The sequence below is a fragment of the Hyalella azteca genome, unplaced genomic scaffold (assembly GCF_000764305.2).
Source record: "Hyalella azteca isolate HAZT.00-mixed unplaced genomic scaffold, Hazt_2.0.2 contig10333, whole genome shotgun sequence".
NCBI lineage: Eukaryota > Metazoa > Arthropoda > Malacostraca > Amphipoda > Hyalellidae > Hyalella > Hyalella azteca.
This window is the reverse complement of record NW_025940377.1, coordinates 249,909-273,776: the sequence shown is the minus strand read 5'-3', so window position 1 is coordinate 273,776 and position 23,868 is coordinate 249,909. Positions and strand designations below refer to the sequence as shown.

At 39.9% G+C, this 23,868-nt stretch overlaps 2 protein-coding genes across 3 annotated transcripts in view; both read left to right on the top strand.

Annotated features, from left to right (window-relative positions):
* Positions 1–10,908: 10,908 nt before the first annotated feature.
* On the top strand, positions 10,909–19,049 carry LOC108677796 (peptide methionine sulfoxide reductase MsrB). Of its 2 annotated transcripts, none has more exons than XM_018166075.2 (5): positions 10,909–11,678; positions 14,217–14,386; positions 16,155–16,231; positions 16,710–16,908; positions 18,060–19,049. In XM_018166075.2, exons 1-5 carry the CDS (start codon positions 11,426–11,428, stop codon positions 18,159–18,161), a joined length of 801 nt encoding a protein of 266 aa, XP_018021564.1. In that variant the 5' UTR covers positions 10,909–11,425; the 3' UTR covers positions 18,162–19,049. The 2 variants fall into 2 exon arrangements, with proteins under 2 accessions (XP_018021564.1, XP_047738350.1); XM_047882394.1 differs by lacking the exon at positions 10,909–11,678 and adding an exon at positions 12,648–12,681.
* Positions 19,050–23,227: 4,178 nt separating this feature from the next.
* LOC108677797 (putative gamma-glutamylcyclotransferase CG2811) overlaps positions 23,228–23,868 on the top strand; it is a gene marked incomplete in the record, with an annotated part of 3,447 nt that continues 2,806 nt past the window's right edge. The window contains 1 exon segment of the mRNA XM_018166076.2: positions 23,228–23,395.

The following is a 23,868-nucleotide window of genomic DNA, read 5'->3' as shown; positions in this document are numbered from 1 at the left end:
AACGAGATTAAGACTGAGTTTGATATTTAATTGAATCAATCATTCATGTTTAGGCTGCATAACAGTGTACGCTACATTTAAATAGATTTTCGAACTGCACTCCCGGACCTTTCTCTTTAAAAAAATTACCGATTTCAGAATGAGTTTGGCTGTTAAATGAAGCGAATTATCTTGATAAAGAATCAAGACCTAGAAGAAAATTAGGACAAAGAGAACATTCAAAGAAAATTAATTAAGCTAATCGTTGAGTAAATTTCTTTACAATTTCTGTATAGAAAGGCAATTTCAAAGAAATCTGTGTGCTTATTTTGTCTTAGTAGCCTGATATTTTTGTAATACTGTGCATCTTTTGGCTTCCCTAAACAGTGCATCTCTTGGCTTCCCTATTTTTTGAAAGGTCACTAAAATCTCTAAACATCGCATATCACACAACAGGAGGACCACGATATACTTTTATAAATTCAAAATTTTGTTAGTCTTCAGCTTTCATGCCACCCATGATATGAAAGCATTGTTGAGACGAACGACCTGAAGTCCGACGCGCACAATATTGAGTGACTCACTCGCTTCCAGTCACCGACATGTGGAACAGCCTCCCTGATAGCATCGTTGACGCTCCGAGTATGAACATCTTCAAGAACAGAATAGACGAAGCTATGCTCCTATGCAGGAGCATATGTTCAGTCTTGAAATGCCTAGCACCTTACGGACCAGGCAATAAGTCCAGCATCTATCTCAATCAATCGTCAGGTAAGGAAAGATCAGGTTCCAATAACCGGATCCCTTGTGAATCAAGTCACGAAAAGAACAAGAATCAGCTACATGCCATGGGCCTAATTTTTCAGTGCCGACACTTCTATTCTATTCTATAATATTATCCACTTTGAGTAACATATTTGCCTAAACCAATAGATGGAAAAACACTATTTAGCGTCTTGCGGCAGCTTAATAATACCATAACATAACCTTGTAGCTTGCATTGGCACTCGTTATTTCTTTATTTACTCAGCGTTTATTAGGCCGTAGGCCTGTCACCGATTCTTAAGATAGCAGAACATTCACAGCTTGTTGCGGGCTTGAACTCGCAACTCACTGCTTCAAATTTTCTTTGCTTAACCGCCCGGCTTACTCGCCGATTCTGACCAGAAACTGGCGCACAGAGCTAGATCGAACCCGCACCTCTCTGCGCCAATCTTGGTACTCTGAACTGTAATCAACTGGACTGGAGAAAAGTACGTAAGATGCATGTGAAATATAGCCGATGTAGCGGATCTCGCTACATAAAACTAATATTATGTATATCATATCTCGCTACCTTACCTAGAATTAATTTTATGTCCACCACATTAATATTAATACTTACCATATTAAGTTTATCATAATAAATAAATATAATATCATCACAAGAAAAGTTCGGTGAAAACTCAGTTCAGTCGATGGCAACATCTCACTTCCGCCACGCCATGCTCCTTTCAATTTCATAGCCTCCTAGAACTGTAGCGTTCTATTTGACTCCGAGTCTTGTTTGAACGTTCATTGTGAGAGGTGCTACCTTACTATCGCTCAAAGTTCGAACCTAAATCTCTCTAAAGTGCTTAGTCCCGCGTTTTGAACATCAATTTTGATTATTGATCAACTCCTGTGACTGGTTTATAGTAAAACTCAGTGTTTCCAAGTGCTAAGAACGTAAGAAGACAGCCATGTCTGCCTCTTCATCCGGCCACACAACAAGCTTCGAAGACCACAGCTCAACAATGGCGGACCTCTCGGGAACCGACGACTTTCCTTCGCCCTCCCGTCCTTGGCCGTACTGTGATAACAAAGAAACCTCGACTACATGCTAACCCCACCCTTTCAGCTGAATCTAGTTCTATGACATCTAGCAGACCAACGAACAGCGAGCAACCTATACAAAAATCCTCTTTGACCTGCCTCCTTCTACGAGAAGACAAAAAAAGCCTTGCCCTTTAATGCCTACTCACAAATAGCCCCAAACTGGGAAGCGCTAAAGCTGGTTAAACCAGACAGTCTCTTTCGGAATGCCAAAAGCACAGTAATTACCGGTGAAGTGGCCCAGGCGGACATCGAACGCTTCTCAGACGCAAATCTCTCGTATAAGTACAATGACATTCAGTATGTCATTCGCATTCCCAAAGCCCCATCTCTCCATCTTGGTGAAGTAGTCTTTGACTTAACTGACATGGAGGACAAATCCTTTCTTGCCTGCCCCCCAGAGGAGCTCTACGCCCAGCTTACCCTTCCTTCTAGCCATAACACCAACAAAATCCTTGCCATCAGAAAACTTTATCCCAGCCACGTAGTTGAGGACCCAAATCAGAGCACATTCATGTCAATGCGTATAGCAATTGAGTTCTCTGACGGCGCGCCGGACAGTGTCTTTTATCATAGCGTTTCCCAAAAAGTGTTCTAGATTGCTAAGGTTTCCACCCTAGATTGCTCAACGAATTAGCAACCGTCCTGGCCGGCCCTTTAACAGTATTCTTTCGAAAAACCTTAATCGAAGGGACTTTGCTGGCCGACTGGAAAGAAGCCCAAGTGACACCCCTGTTCAAAAAAGGTGACAGGAGTAACCCAGGTAACTACCGTCCTGTAAGTCTCACAAGTGTTGTGTGTAAGGTGATGGAATCGGTTATGAGGGACAGGATTTTCGATCACTTGACTGTTAACCATCTTCTATCAGACTGTCAGCATGGCTTTATTGCTGGCAGATCATGCACCATTAATCTCCTGTCTACCTTGAATAATTGGACTCGCCTGCTGGACGAAAGGGTGCCAGTGGATGCACTGTACCTCGATTTTGCCAAGGCATTTGATAGTTTTCCGCATGAGCGACTGTTACGTAAAGTGAATTCTTTGGGAATAGAGGGAAATGTACTCCAATGGATCAGGAATTTCCTAGTAGGCAGAAGACAACGTGTCACCATTAACGGAACCGTATCAGACTGGGTAACTGTGCGCAGTGGCGTACCGCAAGGATGCGTTCTTGGACCCGTTTTATTCGTCGCTTTTATAAACGATCTACCAGAAGTAGTGTCAAGCGTGTGCTCCATGTATGCCGATGACACAAAAGTTTATAATACAGTTAAGGATGCGTCAAATAAAATGCAACTGCAAAATGATCTTGATAGTTTAGTTGACTGGGCTGATGCGTGGCAGCTGCGTTTCAATGCTGACAAGTGTAAAGTACTTCGCCTCGGCAAGAACAATGAACAGCAAGCTTACAGCATGAGAAGTACAACGAAGCACGATCGCAGCTGCGTCGCCAGTTACAATTGCACGGAGTTCAGGTCCTCAGTCTGTACACACTATTGGGTGGAGACACTGCCAGTCACTTGCCTGGCCTCAGACCTGCTGAGCAGTTGAGCAGCTCATCAGCGCAACACTTTGGCCAATAATTTTGAACAAGAGCAGTTCACGGTCGTATAAAGCGTAGCATTCCGTCAACCCACCGAATAATAATAATAATATTTGGGTCCTGACATCGAGCAGACAACATCTCAGACAACGTTCTAGAAACCTAGAAACTCTTCCCTCAGAATAGATTTACTGTGTGTTAAGTGTAAGAGTAAAGTCATGTCAGAGACATTGCAAGTTTTAAGTATTCAAATTCTCATTATAACGTAGAAGCTCACGTGACACATCGCTCACTTGTGAAATGGTGTTGTAAATAGTGTATTAACATTGCCCAAGGACTACTACACACAGGACATGCATAGCCTATGTCCAGCCTCTGCTAGCAGAGGCGATCGCCTACACTATGAAAATGCTGGTGTTTTAGTGGCATCAACAAATGATATGCCCATAATTGTTTCATACAATAGTATTACAATGTGTGTAGTAGTCCTTGGTCAGAACCATAGACTTTTTGCCAGTTTTGAAGTTCAAAATTTTGTACTAAGCAAAGTAGGTACCATTTTCCTGCCTTCATACACTGATAAAAAAAATATTTAAATGGAGTCAGTATACATTCTGTCTCTTATACACATCTAGATGTGTATAAGAGACAGGTTTAACAGTTGAATCCAAAGGCATTATATTTATCAGAGCAATAGAATTTTTGCCGGAATGTTATGAGTAAATGTATACTGACTCCATTTAAATATTTTTTTTATCAGTGTATGAAGGCAGGAAAATGGTACCTACTTTGCTTAGTACAAAATTTTGAACTTCAAAACTGGCAAAAAGTCTATGGTTCTGACCAAGGACTACTACACACATTGTAATACTATTGTATGAAACAATTATGGGCATATCATTTGTTGATGCCACTAAAACAACAGCATTTTCATAGTGTAGGCGATCGCCTCTGCTAGCAGAGGCTGGACATAGGCTATGCATGTCCTGTGTGTAGTAGTCCTTGACATTGCCCTATTTCGCAGTGTCCCCACATCGGCTAACATTCGGCCCCTGCAACGCATAAGCTCAAGACCAAGTGCCTCCGGTAACTTCTCTACGTGCCTCCGGTAACTTCTCTACGTGCCTCCGGTAACATCTCAACGTGCCTTCGGAACATAATTACGTGCCTGCGTAAGGACAATGTCGGTAACATTACGTGCCTTCATCGACGCCATCTTCCTCTGCGCGCCCAGCCATCTTCATCTGTGTGCCGGCGCTTCTTCACGTGCATTTAGTGAATTTTTCTCACGTGCGTTTAGTGACTTTTCCCAACGTGCATTTCGTGAATCTCTCTCCAGCATTCAGTGAATTTTCCCCACGTGTATTTAGTGAATTTTCCCCACGTGTATTTAGTGAATTTTCCCCACGTGCGTTGAGTGAATTTTCCCCACGTGCATTTAGTGAGTCTTTCTCCAGCATTCAGGGAATTTTCCCCACGCGCATTTAGTGAATTTTTCCCACGTGCATTTAGTGAATCTTTTCTCCACGGGTATATAGTAACACGAAAGCGTATTTACGGTGTTATCTCCACATCTCCACGTGTGAACATCTCAACATGCCCACATCACCACGTGTTTCGGGTAACGTCTTCTCGTGTCTCGGCATCGCTTTATCATCTCTGCCTGTGCAACGTCTCCAAGACGACGTCACGTCCACGACGTCTCGCTACACAACCACGTGTATCACGTCGACCTTCACCGCTGGCCGGGCCTTCCAATTCCTCCAGGATCATCACATCGAGCAGGTCACGTGAGCTAAACGAATAAATTCACTTTATCAATTTATTGTGTGTTTACTTACCCGACCAGTTTCGTCTTGCCGTACCTAAACCTTTCCATCTGAATTTAGTGAATGATGCGAGTTGTATTGGCCTTAAATAATCCTCTGATACGAGCTTAAGGGGATCGACTTGGCATTTTGAAAACTTCTACAGTTATTATCCGATTGTCATGAAACTTCACATAAATACGTAAAATGTGAAAATAAAAACATTTTGCTCTTATGAATTTTTCGAAAAAATTGATAGAAAACGTGAAATTCATAGAAAACGGCTAAAAAGGGGTACTTCAGAGTACTTCAGAAAATCTATCTCCTCCCACAAATATCATCCTTTTTTTTTCCCATTTTTACACATTTTTACATTTTTCACCCCTCCCCGCCCCCTTCTTCCCCATATAAAAAACGAACCAGACCGAAATTCAAAAAAAGGAATGATGGAGTCGATAGGCCTGGTCTTTACGAATCGAACGGTATATGTCTCATTGCTGTAGCTTGAAAACTCTAGGAGGAGATAGGTTTTCCGTGACAATAAGTGTGAATGTTGAGGAGAGCGCGACAAAGTCCCGCGCACCTCGAAATAGGCACTCAATGTAGCAAGGCTTCCGAACTGCTGGCTTCTGAAGCTTAGTCCACTCAAGGAAGCCAGCAGCAACTTGTATCGCACCTCTCCGTACGAAGTCAGGAGGGTGACTGAAGCCAGTTGCCAGATACTGCTATTTATGTAGTCATGGCGCCGTAATTTTAGCAGGGCTATAATGTTAAGGAACCCCACCCCCCGCCCCCCCTTAAAGGGCGGCCATGTGCGTCAATTTTGGCCTACATACATCGCAGTAGTATCATTTTAAAGCTCAGAATGTCAGCTTTAGGATGAAACTAAGCAAGTAACTGCAGCACAACTGAGGTAGAAACTATATTCAAAGATTTCAGCATTTATTTACTTTGTATCTAATTTCTTAAAGAACTCTCCCACCCGCCTCCGTTTAAAGAGCCGTCATGAACGTAAATATTCACGTAGAGAGATGGCAGTGGTACCATTTGAAAGAGCAGAATTCCAGCTTTAAGATGAGAAAAAACCGGAAAAGCCAAAATTGATCGATTTTAGCCAGGTCGATCCCCTTAATACGATATATATGTAGATGGGTAACGTAAATAACCCCCATTCCGAGTCCGGTTTGTGAATCAGAATCGGTTAGTACATGGTTGAACCATGGGTTAGTCAGACTCGGCAACCGGTCCCTTTAGAACTTTAGGACGTCTGACAAGAACATTTTTCAGGCTGAGGCATAATACAGGCGGTGATGTCCAACTGCCTGTAGGGGGATTGGGCGTAATCAGTTTGGGGTCGCCTGCCGATGCCGAAGACCACAACTGCCCTGGATGTAATGGACCATCATGAATTCATGATTCCTGTCTTCGGAACGTAGCCTTCAACACTTCAAGCCGTCCGTATCTAGGCCGTGGGTCGAACCAGCCCTCGGTCGAACGGACACTTAACATTGTGACATCGGCTCTGAAGTGTAGGCCTGATGTGGCCTGTCGCTTGTCGAAGGACGATAAATTTTCGAACAGAACTATGCTATCTGAAACCTAACCTCAGATGCGGTGAACGTAACATTACGTAATTTAACGATGCCCGGAAGTCAGATTCGATCCGCAACCTGGTGGTGCACGGCAGGTGGTGGTCAATGCCGGAAGAGGACAAAGCTGAGTGGTGCACGGCTGATTGGTGGATATCCGGAGAGATCCAAGCTCCAAGGCGTTTGATTTAGGGCTTATTGGTGCACAAAATTTAAATTGATGGTGCACGGCTGCGCTTCCATCGGTTTGGAAATTGGAGTCTCATCTTGTGGGCTATGGCATTGCTTGTTTCACTTTCAAGCTGGTGTGGCGAGATGAGGCAAGAAAAAACAGCTGCATAGGTGTCAGACTGAGTGACTGACTAGGTTTCTATTGCATGTAGTCTGTAGAGGGTTGGCATTGGCTCTTGAGCTGATGTAAGCGTCAAATTTTTGGGCTACGGCAGCGCTCCCCCTGTAGGTGCCAGGTCTGTCAACGCCTCAACCGCTCAAGTCTCAACGGCATGGCTGCATGGCATTTCTACTGGGTTGGTACCGCCTGTACGGTGAATTCTAACCCGAGCAACTGCAGCAAGTACCTACTTGCTGCAGTTGCTCGGGTGGTAGAAGAAAGTTGCCGGAGGCCGGAGCTGCAGTATGTACTAGGAGTAACGCAGACCACACCAGACAATATCTGATGCACTCATTGCACTGCAGTCAGGCTGAGTCAGACATGGACCTTTTCGTGAATAAGAATTTGAATCAATCAGTGTACACTTTGGGACATTTCATCAAAAGACAGCAACTTAATTGAGAGTAATATGATTATTATGTAGCATTAGAGTGTACACTGTACAAGGCATGTTTTTGCAACAACTTGAACAAGTAGATTGTAGCCTTGTATTGTAGGTAGGTAGGTACTCAGCCTCACTCACTCACTCACCGTCACTGTCACATGGTGGCAAAGCAGTTAGCAGAGAGTTTTTTAGAATCTCCCTCAAGTTCATTTTTGAGTCCTATAAGTAGACCAGCAAAGTATCATGGATACCAGCAGTCCAGCATTATCATGCAAAAGAATTAGGCTTAAATCTTGAGTAAATGAGGAAATTAAAAATGAACTGATTCTAAAAAATCTCTGGTTTGTCACTATGCTCTAAGTAAATTAAAAAGTAGGTAGGTACCTGGTAGTGAGTAGTGACTAGTGCAGTACCCTTAACCCTTTAGACCCAAATAATATGTGTTTAAAAATAAAAAAATTACTTTTAAAAATGAAAGACAACACCCAAAGAATTCAGTGTCTCTAATGTTACACATGCACAATGAATTTCTAATTTTATTTTCTAAATATTCAAAAAACTACTTTCTATTTTTTTTAATATTTAGAAAAATAGTTAAATTTTCAATCTGTCAATATATTCATGCACTTTTTTCTCCAACTTAATGCAAGTGCGCACAATTTCAGGTTGATTGGACAGTCTGACAGGTAGAACTAGTCTGCACTAGAAGTACGTTAAATATTGATTATAAGATTTGTAGCACAGAATTCCTATTTTTTAATATAGGTATACATTTTTAATTTTCAAAATTATTCATTCTGTGAAATGTTGATCGATTTAGGCATTGCCTCTGACTTAATGTAAGTGTGCAAAATTTCAGATCCATTGGACAGATAGAAGTGTGTCAAATAGTGACAAATACCAATTATTATATATGGGGTACCTAGTCCTGCACCGTTGCACGTGCACCACCAAATTTGTGTACCAATCAGCCTTGAAAGGAACACCTAGCATATTTCCGAATGACCACCAATCAGCCACCGATTAAGCCATCTGTCGTCTCTACGCCCCCAGACATGGTCAAATTACCACCCACCTCTGAACATTGCATTACAGAGGTCACCTGCCAAAGAGTGAAGACTGAAGACCACCACTGCCCTGGATGATGCTGGATGTAATGGACCATCAATCCATCATGATTCATGCCTTCCATATCCAGAACATAGCCTTCAACTGTTTAACACTTCTGGACAATCATATAGGCAGCTGAAAGCCACCAGACAGAACAAATCAATTGAATTAGACCAATCAGCCCTTAGGAAAAACAGCCGGCAATCAAATGGCCTAGCAATAGCATCGTCTAGTGTGCGGCACAAAAATTCTGCACCACTTGGATGTAGCATGCTGGAGCCTTGCAGCAAATGTGATCTCCGCCACCAATCCGTCCATATCTAGGCCCTGCATTGAACCAGCCCTTGGTCATATGGCCACTGTGGCATGGAGGTTGATGCCCATCACACGCACAGTCACAGTGTACTGTATTGTCTGCTAGATTAACTGCAATTTTGCTGGCCTTGAGGCTCATTGATGCTGACTCTTGTAGCTTTGCAACTTTTGATATCTCCCACCGGCCACCAGAACATGTTCTGATCTGGTCTTTGGTTTATGCAAGCTACTCATAGGGTTGAATGATTGAAAGACAACCATCTGTAGTCAGTGTAGTGTAGTGTCTCAAGGATCACATTGGCATCATTGGTAATGAGCATGCTGATGCAGTTGCCAAACTGGGACATTGCCTTGTCCATTCTGCCTTGTTTCCTCTACCTTGTTTGGATGCTATTGTTGTGCTTCAATGCTTCATCCATGCTGTCTTTGTTTTTGTTGATTGGATTGGGTTACTGTTGTGGCTATGGATGAAAATGACTATCATCTTGCTTCCATTTGATCTGGGGTGTCTCCTGTTCCATTGACTGCTGCTATTCTTGCCTTACTACAGTGGTTTTAACCCACCTTTGTCTTGGTCACATTGGGGTTTGTTTTTATCTTTACACTATACTTTCTATAGTGTATAACTATACACTATATCTATATACTTTCTTCTTTTTTGTGTACACTATAATTATAATAGTGAGACAGGCAGGCTGGAATTCTAAGAATGGAAGTTCACTTATTAAAAAGCTTTCCACCCAAGCTAAAAAGCTTTCCCATTCCCACAGTGCTATTCCAGGTCAATGACTAAAGTGACTAGAAATGAAAAGAAGGATCAAAAGTGGACTGTGGACTAAATGTTTTAATTTTATACTAGTACATTAAATTTGTAAAAGAATTATTTAGATGTCACTTGTTTGATAGACATTTTTTGTTTGTCTTTTATTCAATGGATTTTTTAAATTTTCCAGGCCTTTTGTTTGTAATGATCAAGTTTCAGTCAAGTATTTAGTTAACTGTACTGTAGTACATATACCATACTTGGGGGCGGGGCTTATGGGCACAACCAATCACAGCTTGAAAGCATCCCTATCAACCAATCACAGACAGAAAGCAGATAACATTACAATTCCAATATCCAACTACAGATGGAAAGCTGAAAGGGGCCAAAATCACAATCCTATCAACCAATCACAGCTGGAATTCTGGAAAGGGATAGGATATGTAAATAATGGACTGAAAGTGTAAAGTTCCTGGCCTTTCCAAGCTTTCAGGTCCTGCTTTCCAATATGCTATGTGTACTGGTTAATTTATTATCCCTCTAGAATTCCACACTGGTCAGACAGGTGATATCAGTATATGTGACTAGGGAGTCCCTCTCCTATCTCTGTGTCTGCTTCTTGGCAGAGACAATATTCCTGAAGACAAACTAAATAACTATCGCTGAGCCCAGGTGTTACAAGCAGTCAATGTGTGACTTCTTCACCTTCAACCTGCCACCACCACATCTTTGATATAAATTTTTCCATTGTTTTTCTATTTAGCCAATGTGAGGATCTGTTTGAATTGCAAGAGGAACTGCTGATGGTATACTTGCTACAAAATGCATTGGACACAGAATTTTAGAGCTCACCAAGAAATTATTGTACTAATAAACTTTCTTATATAAATTATAAGAAACCTTGCAAACTTCAGAAATACTAACTAGTGAAATCTCACACAAGTCTTTGCACTGGAAGTGTATCAGATTGCCCTCATAATGGAGTTGGTAGTGGTAGAGTTAATGTAGTGGGCTCCATATTATTATGCCTCAACAAAAAAAAAATAATGCTCTAGACTGCACCAGTACCTGTTGAACCATTTCTATATCAAAATTTGTCAATTTGGAGCTGCAAAATTTCATTCATAAGTTGGTAAATTCTAATCTAGGTTTAGGTAAGGGTTACTAACCTGTAGACTAGTGTAGGGCATTTAAACTTTAAGGTTATGATGGTCATGCCTGTAATGCCACCTAGACTGAGCTGTGAGGTGCATGGATTTTGAAATAGTCCAAAATCCAAATCCTCAAGAAACAAACAGAACGGCAATATATTCTTTTAGCCTTCCCTTCTCAAGTTCTCATTCTTTCCTTCTTTCCTTCTTTATTTTCTTATGCACTGTCTTACCTGCCCCACACTACTGCTCCATTTTCCTTTACCCAAATGAAATCCATTACACAATTAGTTCTTAAATTCTTTCACCACTGATCTACTCCCCTTTACCCACTTACAAGACCACCACTCTGCCTGACCAGGCTGACCTCTAAATGCTGTCACCTAAAATTTACTCATAGTTCAGAACTTCAGCCTAGCCTAACTTGCCACGATTTGAATTAGAGCATCCGCAACTGGACTAAATACTAACAATTTGTGTGCACCAAGCTGCTAGGACTGGTACAGCAATTAAATCCCCCTGAATTCTTGGAGCTACATGGATGTATCTCTAAAATCTAATACTTTAATAATTGAAGAAAAAATAGAGATCAAAATGTGGAAATATAGCCTCAGTTCATTATTTTCATGTAAAGTAAATGTTATGAATATACAATATCAAACATATTTTTGTTTAAATCTATGCAAAAATAGAGTAAATTCAAAAATGTCCTACCCCAATTTAACCCTGTCTTTGATGGTTAAATTGTTGACTATTAAATTCCCTTTGATAATGGCTTCTCCTGAAACAGGTAAGTCCAATAATATTTATTTATATTTTCTTTACTTGGTTGATTGGTTCAAACTAATCACAACATGTCAGTTGTGATTGGTTTGAATTAACTACATTAAGAATGCAAACTATTTTACATTTTTCTATCCAGGAAATTACTGTTGTCATAAGGCAAGTTTATTTCCAATGTTGCCACTATGACCATTGTATCGACTGGCAACTGCCAAGTCGTTTTCACAGTTATGGAAATATCTTCTTCCCAACTTGAAAGTACCTGGAGCTCCTGATGCTGCAAAGTATGATGCTCCATCAAATGGGGTAATAAGGGATGGGCAAAGTAAATTGGGACAGTACTCCAGCATGACGTAAAACTGTTATTGCAGCAAAACTAATTAAACTATTGCAAAACTAAAAATAGCAGCATAAACTTCAACATTTTTCATATCTATGTAGCATAAAAAAAAAGTAAGAAATCATAGATTTAGTAGCTGTAAAAAATCCCTAAAGAAATGTTAGAAAATGATATTTTGAAAAATTGCTTCTGTTAAGGTCAATACACTAAAGAAATTGTTGTTGTGTTTAAAAATTTTGCTCCAAAAAGAACTTGCTGACAGGTGTTGGCTTTAAAACTTTATCAAGGGAATCTGTGTACCTCAAGGTAAAACAACATGGCAGCCATTTACACAAGACAGGGTATTAAGGGACACCAACCCCCCTCCCCTCCCCTGGTGGTAATCTGGGACACTCAAATAAGCGCATTTGCAGTACAACCTTGGTTTGCAAAGGCTCCGGCCACGGAAAACAAAGAATTTGGTTAATGACCAAGAAATAGAATTTGTCTCAGCAAAAAAGTTTCATTTAACATAAAATTTATGCATCACAAATCATAACTAAATTGTGCATAGAATTTAATAGATAGAATTGTGCACCAGGCCACATAGAATGAAAAGTAATTAACCTAAACTATGATTCATTTCTTCAAAATATGATGGTTGCCAATAAAATATTCCTTTCTGTTTCAGGTATGATTTTATACAATCTTTATTTTTCATAGTGAATTGATTCACTTGACCCAATTAAAATGGTGGAAATTACAAGCCCAGTCCCATTAGCCTAGAAAGGAAATACTATTCAGCTGCTGATATGAAGCTTGGGCTAATGTTGCAGATGGTGTTAATTACTCTATTTATGTGGCTTAGCTTTGATCTGAGACTGATATTAACTTGCACTGGACAAGGTCATTGTCAATTGCATGGAAGTTTTTTGGGCAGTTTTGCAAGTGTTAGGTATAGAACAGAAAAAATAGTTTCTATTAATGAAAAAATGGATGCGGCAATATCAACAATAAAGGTAGAACGAGTACAAATCACAGAAAAGATCATTTATGCTCTTTATCTCCATCATCTACATATGAAGAGAATGACTTTGGGGTACTGTTAGTAATGAATGAGTGCACTTAGCATGCTTCAAACATATTAAAATTAAGTTTTATTTTAGGTGTTCTGGATTACCCTGTTCCCATGGGTAATTAGGGATGTTTTATTTTTCCTTCTGGCACCTTACAAATAGCATTTGGAATTTTTTCAGAGATTCTATACAATAGCCCTAGCAAAGACCTTTAAAATGATTTCATTCTGGTTTATGAAATGTTTCATGGTAAGAAGTTATCAATGAAAAATCTTCCCTAATTACCCTCTGTGACGGTATGACCAAAACGGCATGACAAGATGAAGTTAATTTGAAAAGAGTGGGATCAGAGCAAATATGTGATTGATTGCCGCAATTGTGAATTGGTCAGTGAGAGCAATTGTAGCTGTGTTTGAGATAGCTAAAAGGTATTTGAAGAGCATGTGGAGGATGAAAGGGGGAGTAGAAGGTTGATAAATTAGTCTCAATGATTTTCAATGGAAATGTTCTAAATTATTATTTGAAGGCTAACCATAAAAAACATATTTACTTTGATATTTAAATAAATATGCCTTTTTTAAATTTGGATCCTAGCTCCTAGGATCTTATGAAATATACCATCAAACGGGGTAATAAGGGACTGGCGGTGTGAATCGGGACAGGCGTCCCACATTTCGTAGAAGTGTTGTAGCAGCAAAACTAGGTAAAATATTGCCAAACTAAAAATAGTAAAAATAGTGATACAAAGTTAAACATTCTTACTATCTAGGTATGTAGCATAACGCAAATTAAGAAATCATACATTTACTGTCTCTTATCTTGCCTGTCTTATTATTGCCCTCAAAGCTGTTCAACTTGTATGGGCATTCATCTTTTTTTTCATCATACCTTTAATCTCTTTGTTCACTTGTTAAGTGTTGTATACTTTACAACTTGTTGAGTAAAACATATGGAAAACAAAAGGCTTAGTAAACTGAACACTAGGAACAATCCAATAAAATAAATTCAAGTAAGTACCTTACCTACCTCTAATGAGTTTCCCTATTGCTTTATTTTAAGAGCGGCTTCTAATGAAGTTATAAAATTATTTTGTGGCTTTTTGCTGCTGTTATTTTCATTAATATTTTTCCCTGGGAATTTCATGTTGCAGTTGGGCAATGCAATGCTGCGTTCAGTAACTCGGGTCATTGTGGGGCAGGAAAAGATGATTCAAAATGGACAAGCCCTGCAGAGTCGGCCACTGATGGATCTTTGGAACTGCTGAGGAAAAGGCTGTCACCGCTGCAGTTTCATGTCACCCAAGAAGCTGGTACTGAAAAGGTAGGTTGGCAACTTTGTGTCCATAGTGTCATTTAAGTACATATAGAATTTGTATTGATTGGGTAATTAAATATATAAATGTGTATATATTGATGTAAAACTACTGTTTATTGCCTAGTTTATTGGGATTTCAGAAAAAGAGTTGAAGCCAATAGACAACTGTATGCAATGATAGTGATGATTCAATTCACGTTAATGGATTGATATATGTACAGATAATGAATGATTCAACTTGTATTATTGCAGAAATACATTTAATGGTTACAAGCAAATTTTTCTTTATGCATTGATGCTTGTAATGATAAAAGCTGAATTTGTATTATTTTATTATTGCTTCAATGTACCATTATTTAATGATACAGATTTAATTTGTATTATTTCATTTATGCATGTAATTACAATCATTGAATTTTTTATTGTATTGGTGTTTGCAATGATGAAGAATGGTTTTGTGTTAATGAATTCATGTCTGTAATGTCAAAGATTTGATTTAATGTTAATATGAATTTTTAAGCAAAGTACAAGCAGTTTGTGAACTAAAATTCTTATTGAAGGTGAATTTTAGTTTGCTAATTGTTTGTGCTTGTGTTGTGGGGTTCTAAACTGATGATGGAGCAGGACTCCAAAATGTCTTCTCATATAAAGAAATGGTTAATTTTTTGGCTAGTTTCTTTGCTTTTGAATTCTTACTGAATTAACAATGTAAGCAATCAAGTGATCTTAATAATGCTGTAATGTACCTATACAGTATATAGACTATAGAGATAATGATTGTTTTTAATGAGCTAATGTTGGTAGTCATGATTATTGGATTGGTACAGTAGGTATTAATTAATTGATCTTTATAATGATATTGGTTGAATTTGTATTAATGAATTGTTGTACCATATGTAATGATAATGATCGAATTAATATGTAGTTATAGTTATTAGATTGCTATTAGTGAATTGGTGTATGTGTCTATGTGATTATAATGATTGATTTGGTAATAATGCATTGATATATGGGATGATGCACATTGAAAACCTATTAATTCATAAAGAGCCATACTCTGTTGCCCATTGCTGTATACTATTACAAAAGTGTATTTAATGGTAATAATTGGGTTTGTAATAATAAATGAAGCTATACAATAATAATGATCAAATTTTTATTGTTACGTATACGTATTTATCTGTTTAATGATGGTGAATTAAATTTTACAATTCTGGCCATCTAAGAAGGACGCAAATTCTCTACTTTGCATTTGCTCTTCTTAATTGGCATTTCCCTGTTCATGGCTGTTCTGAACAGTAGAAAAATAATAAATGAACTAACCAGAAGTAGAGCCTTACGAGGGCTGTGCAAAGTGAATGTTTGGCCACAGTGCATCTACCGTATGAACTTCTGTGATGTTCAAAAATTTTCAGTTGTCTAATTTTCAAGTTGTTAAGAAATCTGGAATACATTTTAATAATTTACTGCAAGGTCGCATAATTGCTGGACTGTAAAGAAATATTCATAAAATCCAGTACTTATTGGTGTATTTGTATAACATTTGTATTAATGGTACAACTAATTTATAATGTATATGATGAATCACATGTCAATGAAACATCAATTTGAATATTGATGGATATTTGACAATTGCTTGTGTAAAGATTTTCAAACCTATGCTTTCTAATGAAACATAGGTTGCTGCATCCCTTTATATCTACTACATTATGGAGCACTGACAGTCTGTCAAATTATTCTACCACTAATTGCAGTCTTGATTTTATTTATTCAGGCTTTCACTGGTGAATATTACGCCCATTTTGAGCCCGGCATTTATTCCTGCATCGTCTGTGGAGCTTCTCTCTTTGGGTGAGTCAACATTGTTTGCTGCTCATTTGTTGTTCTTTGTTTTTGTTTACATGCATGTAGTTGGATTCATGGTGGCAAGCTACAAGAATGATTCTCAATCTATTCTTGAATTATTTTGTTTCTGCAAGGTAGCCGATAAAAGTTATGATATTCAGGTAGCCTTGAGTGTACACAAGTTATGTAACCAAAAGACTGTAAATTTTCATCTATCTGACTGTTGTATAATAATACATCTTTATAAATCTACATATCTTTATAATCTCTTGCAAGCAGCTGACTTGGTCAAATGCTTGGCATGAGAACAGAATAAGATTGTAATTACAATATGTATGTATATATCTATACATTTTATCTGCCCTTTTTTGCTATTGTTTCATTTTATCGTAATATGGTATTGTAGTAAAGTATAGAGCATGGATAAATATTTTCTTTACCTGTGTCTTCACGAAGAAAACTTTATACCAACCGTGCATTGCAGGTCAGAAGCAAAATATGACTCTGGGAGCGGCTGGCCATCTTTTCATTCCACTTTCAAGACTAAAGCAAAAAGCAGCCTTAATACCGTGCAAAGTTCTGCTGAACATATGCAGGCTCAAGTAGAGGAGCATGAGGGCAATGTCATAACTCGGCAGGACACATCTCACGGCATGCGGCGCAAGGAGGTGCTATGCAGTCAAGTAAGTTCATTTGTTGACTTCCCAAGCAAGTTCTTGTATATGCATGGTAAAGCTATTAGGAAAAGCTCCAATTCCGGTACTGTGCTTCATTTTCGAAGTGACACATTGGACTCATGACTGAGTGAGTTGTCTCATGAATTAAACTTGTCTTGACTTCATTTTGATCTGAGATACTGGCTTGTACGAGAAATTGGAATAGTAAACTCATTATTGTTGAGTAGAAAATTCTTTAGACTTGTACTTTCTTCAATTCTTCTGCGTGACAGTTATTTGACAGTATTAACTCTTGATTCGAGTTTAGGTGAAGAGTAACGGTGAAAATTTAATGAAATTTTGCACTTTAAGTTTATTCAGGTGAATAGTAACGTCAGTTTGTCTTGCATTATTTATCAACCTCTGAAGATATGGGAATGAGTAGGTCTTTCTATAGCATGAACAAGATTAGTTTTGATAATACTGTGTGTGAATCACAGGATTATTCTAGATGATGGACCCGATTTAATGAATTCGTATTTATTTAGGTATAAATTCAAAATTAATAATTTATAAACCAATGGAAAGAGAAATATTCAACGTTTTACATATTTATAAATGTTCAATATGCCCCCCTTGTGCTGCACGGCAAACAGCTACTCGGTAGCCACACACGCCACACAGCAGAGAGCATAATTTCTGTTACCGAGTGCACCGTAGCAGTGATACGGTTCTTCAGATCAACCAGAGTTGCTGAGAGAGGCGAGACGTCTGGGGTTACGTCAAGGAAGCTGTATATACGTCCCGCCTCTACCAGCAACTCTGTTTACGTCCCGCCTCTACCAGCAACTCTGTTTACGTCCCGCCTCTATCAGCAACTGTGTTTACGTCCCGCCTCTACCAGCAACTGTGTTTACGCCCCGCCTCTACCAGCAACTTTACGGTGCACTCAGTAACAGAAGATATGCTTTCTCGCGTGTGGGACGAGTTTGGCTACCGTTTAGATGTTTGACGTGCAGCACAAGGGACATATTAAACATTTATAAATATGTAAAACGTTGAATCTTTCTCTTTCCATTGGTGTATAAATCATTAATTTTTAATTTATACATAAATAATAAATACTAATTTATCAAATCGTGTCCATATATTAGAATAACTTTCTACTTCTATTTCAGTGTGGCAGTCACCTGGGCCACGTGTTTGAGGATGGTCCGCCTCCTACCGGCTTGCGCTACTGCATTAACTCCGCCGCCTTGATGTTCAACAAACAAACCTAGTTTGAACTACGTCGTGAACCTAGTTTGAACTACGTCGCATAAGTAGTTTGAACTACGTCGCAAACCTAGTTTGAAGCACGTCGTAAACCTAGTTTGAACTACGTCGCAAACCTAGTTTGAACTACATCGCAAACCTAGTTTGAACTACGTCGCAAACCTAGTTTGAACTACATCGCAAACCTAGTTTAAACTACATCGCAAACCTAGTTTGAACTACATCGCAAACCTAGTTTGAACTACGTCGCAAACCTAGTTTGAAGTACGTCGTAAACCTAGTTTGAACTACGTTGCATAAGTAGTTTGAACTACGTCGCAAACCTAGTTTGAATTACATCGCAAACCTAGTTTGAACTACGTCGTAAACCTAGTTTGAACTACTTCGTACAGTCAAGGACAGTTGCATCTTATCGGAGGCAATATAAAATATGAAATGATGACTTTCCGAACGGCAGCAACAGAATGGGTTACCCAAGCAGCATGTTCATGCAGTACAGCAAATGAACAAGATTAGCATTAGAATCACAATACTCAGCAGGCTGCGTCTCTCTTCATGCTGACCGAGAATTTTGTGACTTGTGAAGCTTATTGGCACTTGCGCCGACAGTGACTACAGGTTTACGTGTGCTGCTGTGCTTCCTTTACAACTTACGGTAGTATAAAAATTAGATAACCTCGTATTAGAAAACGATTTCGAAGTTCTTCTTGGTTAGTTTGTTCATCTGGGCTTGATCGGCCCTGGTGTTTAAAACTACTTCTCGAATCTTTATAAGCAACATTTTCTGACGTAGAGGACTACATTTTGACCATCTTCTGACGTTGAATGCTGTGCCTTTAAGACTCTGATTGAGAACCGCGAGGCTGCGAATAGGCTCGGCTCTTCCCTATGAGTTTCTTCACAAATTAGGATAGACTTTACTCTTCTCGTAAATGAGATTGCGATATGGATTTTTCCATGTTTATCCAGCTATTTATTTATAAATGTGACCAGGAACAAAAAATATATAAAATTTGTATTTAAAGAGTTATAATGAAAGAAAATTTAAAGACACTTTGAATATTATTGTTCATCAAGTCTGCGACTTTTACACTCTTTTCGAGATATAAAGTTATGGGAATGAGTAAGCTCGGCCATCTTGGCCTGATCGGTCATCTTGGTTTGAATCTAAAGGTGGCTGGAGCGGGCGTGTTGCCAGAAATACCGTCCCTGTATTTTCTTACTACTCAAAATTTGCTGATTAAAATTCAATAACCCTGTCGTCCGCGGCGTTGTCTTGACGGAGATGTCTTATGCGAAAAACTGCAGTCAGCCTTGCTCACGGTCGGCACTATCAGTCAGCGACTAGTAAAACTCTACAATGCTAAGCTGACATGTGCACTTGATGACCTTATTCGTGCACGCACAGTTCGGGTACCCCAACGAGTCTCCGACCCATGGTTCGACGATTAAAGTCGGGTCTCGAAACGGGGGGTTAGACAGCTCCAGCGGGCTGTCTACCGGGCGAACAGACGCGGCAATCCTGCTGCTGCAGCCTCTACATGGCGAAATGTGTGGCGCAATTATGTCGACCTTCTTCGATTTAACACTTTGACACCGATTGCTTCATCTTGTACTATTATTTCATTTTTTTTACTGTTTTTAAACAGGGTTGCCAGACAGTTATTTTTTCCAGACAAATTCCGTGATTTAGTTTTTCTCAATTGCGTTGGCTGGCTAAAATTTATGATAGGGGTACTTCCTAATTAAATTTTAAATACTGCAAAAAGAAAATAAATGGAATTTTCATAGCGGAACCTACTAATAAACTAGTATATAATGAGTTATCGGCCTTTTTTGGCCTTTTTTATTCTCGGATTTAGCCGATTTTAGGCAACCTGAATTATGCACCACTACGTCATGGAGAAATACATTTCGTGGTACGCATATGTACCACTTCGGAGTCAACGTGTTAAGGAGAGTCATTTTGGCGCCAGAGAGTCGACGCGGAATGCAGTGACCCTCAAGCGCTGTTGCGTTCCCTGGATAAACTCATGGGAAGAGGTCATACAGATGATTCGGGTGACGTAGTGTGGAGGAATTTCATGCGGTTTTTGAAAATTGAATTTCTGCTGTGCGAGAGCGTCTTCGGCCAAGGCTCCGTTCGACTGCGTGCTCCAAGAATTACTCAGCGATCGGCTGCCGACGTCGTTACCTAAAGGTTATGTCGTAACCCTATTACCTTTTCTGATCGAACTTTTAAACCGCTGCCTAGCTCCAGCGGGCAGCTGGATTGCCGTTGAACTTTAAATCAGCTTAAATTTACTTTTTTAAAATTAAATTTAGTTAAATTTTATTTTTTTTTAAATCAGCTTTATTACCGTTGAACTTTGAATCAGCTTAAATTACGCCTGTATCGGAAAAACCTGGCCCGTTACGTTTCTGATCCCAAATCATATTGACCCATCTCCAACCTGTCGCTTTTCCAAAGCTCCAGGAACGCGTTGTAGTCCGACAACTGAACAGCCATCTTCAGCAGGCTGGTCTCATGTCTCGCCTCCAGTTTGCATACCGTCATCTCCACTCGACGGATACCGCTGTGGTTGAAGGTGCTTTCAGATATTCTGCGAGCCGTAGACCGCGGCGACATTGCAGCACTGGCTTTACTCGACCTGTCGGCCGTGTTTGACACGGTCGACCACGCTACTTTATTGCGTCGACTTGACGTATCATTCGGCCTGCGCGGCACAGTGCTGCGCTGGTTCGAGTCAATAAATTCCAATGAGTTCGGGCGGGAACTCATCTTCTACGGCCTACGCCATCGCTGGTCACTTGCAGCGTACAACAGGGATCAGTTCTCGGTCCAATCCTCTTCCTGTTATACAATATACTGTCGACTTATTACATATAATTGATTCACATAGTTTGAATCCGCATATGCTCGCCGACGACACCCAAATTTATGGCTACTGTACACTGGCTGACGCTGCAGCGTTTCATGACCGGATGTCTGTCTGCATGGACCCCGTCTCAGACTGAATGCGCTCCAACCGGCTCCAGCTCAATGCATCAAAAACCGACTCTAGTTGGTTTGCGACTGCTTGGCGCCGGCATCAGCTTCCGGTCAACCCTGTTCGCGTGCGCAACGAGTTTGTCATGCCTGGGTCTCCTGTTCGAAACCGCGACATTTTGCAGGACTATGAACTTTCTGTGAACAATCACGTAGCCAAAGTCAACACCGCTTGTTTTCACCACGAGCTGCCCTCGTAGTGGCGCTCGTTCTGACCCTATTGGACTATGGTAATTCTACACTCAATGGACTTTTGACCATGGCACTTGATAAACTGCAATCCGTAATGAATACTGCTGCCCGAATCGTGTGCAATAACTGAAAATTCGACCACGTGAATCCGACATTGCGCGATCTTCACTGGCTGCGCATGAAGCAGCGCACGCTGTTGAAGGGCGCTGATTTGATGTTCACGTTCTGACGCCTCCTTATCTCACGGAATGTCTGCAGCGCGTGTCGGATCTGCTTTCTAGAGGATAATTGCGTTCGTCATCAACAGTGGACCTCGTCGTTCCATCTACACGTCTATCTACCGTCGGCAACAGAGCGTTCCCGTTCGCCGCCGCCAGAACCTGGAACAGTCTACTGGCTTCCGAAACATTGGCTGCCCTTCGTTGCAGGTGTTTCGTCGACGCCTATACGGAACTGTTTCATAGAGCCTATGAATCCAGTGCTTGGTCATTTTTATTCGTTCTCGTCCTTTCTCTTGTAAACCTAATTTTCGCTTGCTATTAAGCTTCTATGAACCAGACACAATCAACTAACTGCTTCGTTTGAACCAACGGCTTCGTAGAATAATGATACTATAAAACCTAATTAGTTGCAACTGATGGAGCAAGACGATTGCTTATCTTAGATTATTAATAGATATTTTCGAAGCATATTTAAGATGAAACAATGAAAACGATGAATGTCAAGAGGAAACCTGCGTACAGTACTTCTTGCAAAAATCTTATAAGGGAAAGAAATATGGCAAGATGCTTACAACTAAAATATTAGTCATCTATGATAGTTTTTGGTCATCACATCACAATGGATTATTCGTGTATTTGTATTACTGCTGGTTATGTACGTACATAGTTTTCAAATATATTAGATTCTTATACAGTTCAGGGTACTAGGATATATTCTAGAAATCGTAATTAAATGGTCCTCTTTGTTAAATATTCGTTTAATCGTCTTCTCTCCCATTGAAGGCAGAAAAAATTCAAAATGAAGATCGTAGATCAAATTTGCCAAGTGGTATAGAATTTGTTAGTTTATCAACTGAAATAAATGTTAACTTACGGGTTACAGACTGCAATATTGTAATTCATGTCCCACATATTGGCGTTGTTTAATATTGCATTGCCCCTACCATTCAACAAGCATTGAACTTGCCAACAATTTTTTTTCAAACCATTCCTGAAAGTAAAGGTGAGAAGGCAATCGAGGAAATCGAGATTTTCTCATTAAAATTCAATAACCTCCGCGCGGTCGTAGACGAGGCGCGCCAAGTGCACAATTTGCTCACAAACTCGCAGTTATAACAACAACATCGTAATCATCATTTGTTGCAGTCTGTAATAAGGGCTTTGTGACTTCCCTTGGTCCCGTGGTCACATGACACGTGAATCGTATTCGTAACGTGTGGTCAGTGGTGGGCGCAGTCCGCTAACCGCTAATTAGCGAAGCTGACGTTTGCCTTAGCTGATGTCCTACACTCATGGCTGACTACGTCAACATATGTACGTCAACCAATAACATCTTGTGTAACAAAAGACGTGATAGGTTACACAAGACGTGATTGCTTGACATATACATAGGTTGCTGACGTAGTCGGCCATCAGTGTGGCACACCAGCTAAGGAAAACGTAAGCTTCGCTAATTGGCGGGTTAGTGGACTGTGCCCACCACTGCTTGTCTCGATATTAAAACTTTGGCATTTAAACTTGTGTTTTAGTTCTCATTCTTGCGTAAATCTGTTCTCAAGTTCTAACCAGTGACAAGTTTCAAATCCCTCGTTTTACCTTCTGTTTCAGTGATAGCTAGAGAGGCCTTAGAAACAGTAAAGCATTTTGTTTTGCCTGCAAGAAGCTACTGAAATAGGCGCCTACTGCAGTTGAAGATTCCTTCTTAAGTAATTCAGCGGCGAGAAATTTATTTTTGTTCGCTAATCGATGAACCTGTGTTGTCTGGTGGAGAGTGAAGGTGAGCTGCACCCACGGCCTCTTGCAGGATTCCTGCACGGTTAGTCTTTCAGTCATGCTAAATCTCTCGTATACGAGTCTTGGAAAATTATTTTTAAATTGGAAAATTATGTATATTGGAAAATTATGTTATATATTAAATGCTTCATTTCTCTGACATAATCACCGTGCATGCCCCGACGCTAACACAACACGACATTATCGTGTATGCCCCTACACTAACATAAGATGACAGTATAGTACATACACCGACAACACGCTACTGCAGTAAATGCCAACAATACCACAGTATCGACGTTAATGCTGACAATACTGCAGTATCGACGGTAATGCTGACAATACCACAGTATCGACGGTAATGCTGAAAATACTACAGTATCGATGTTAATGCCAGCAATACCGCATGGTAATGCTGAAAATACTACAGTATCGATGGTAATGCCAGCAATACCGCATGGTAATGCTGACAATACT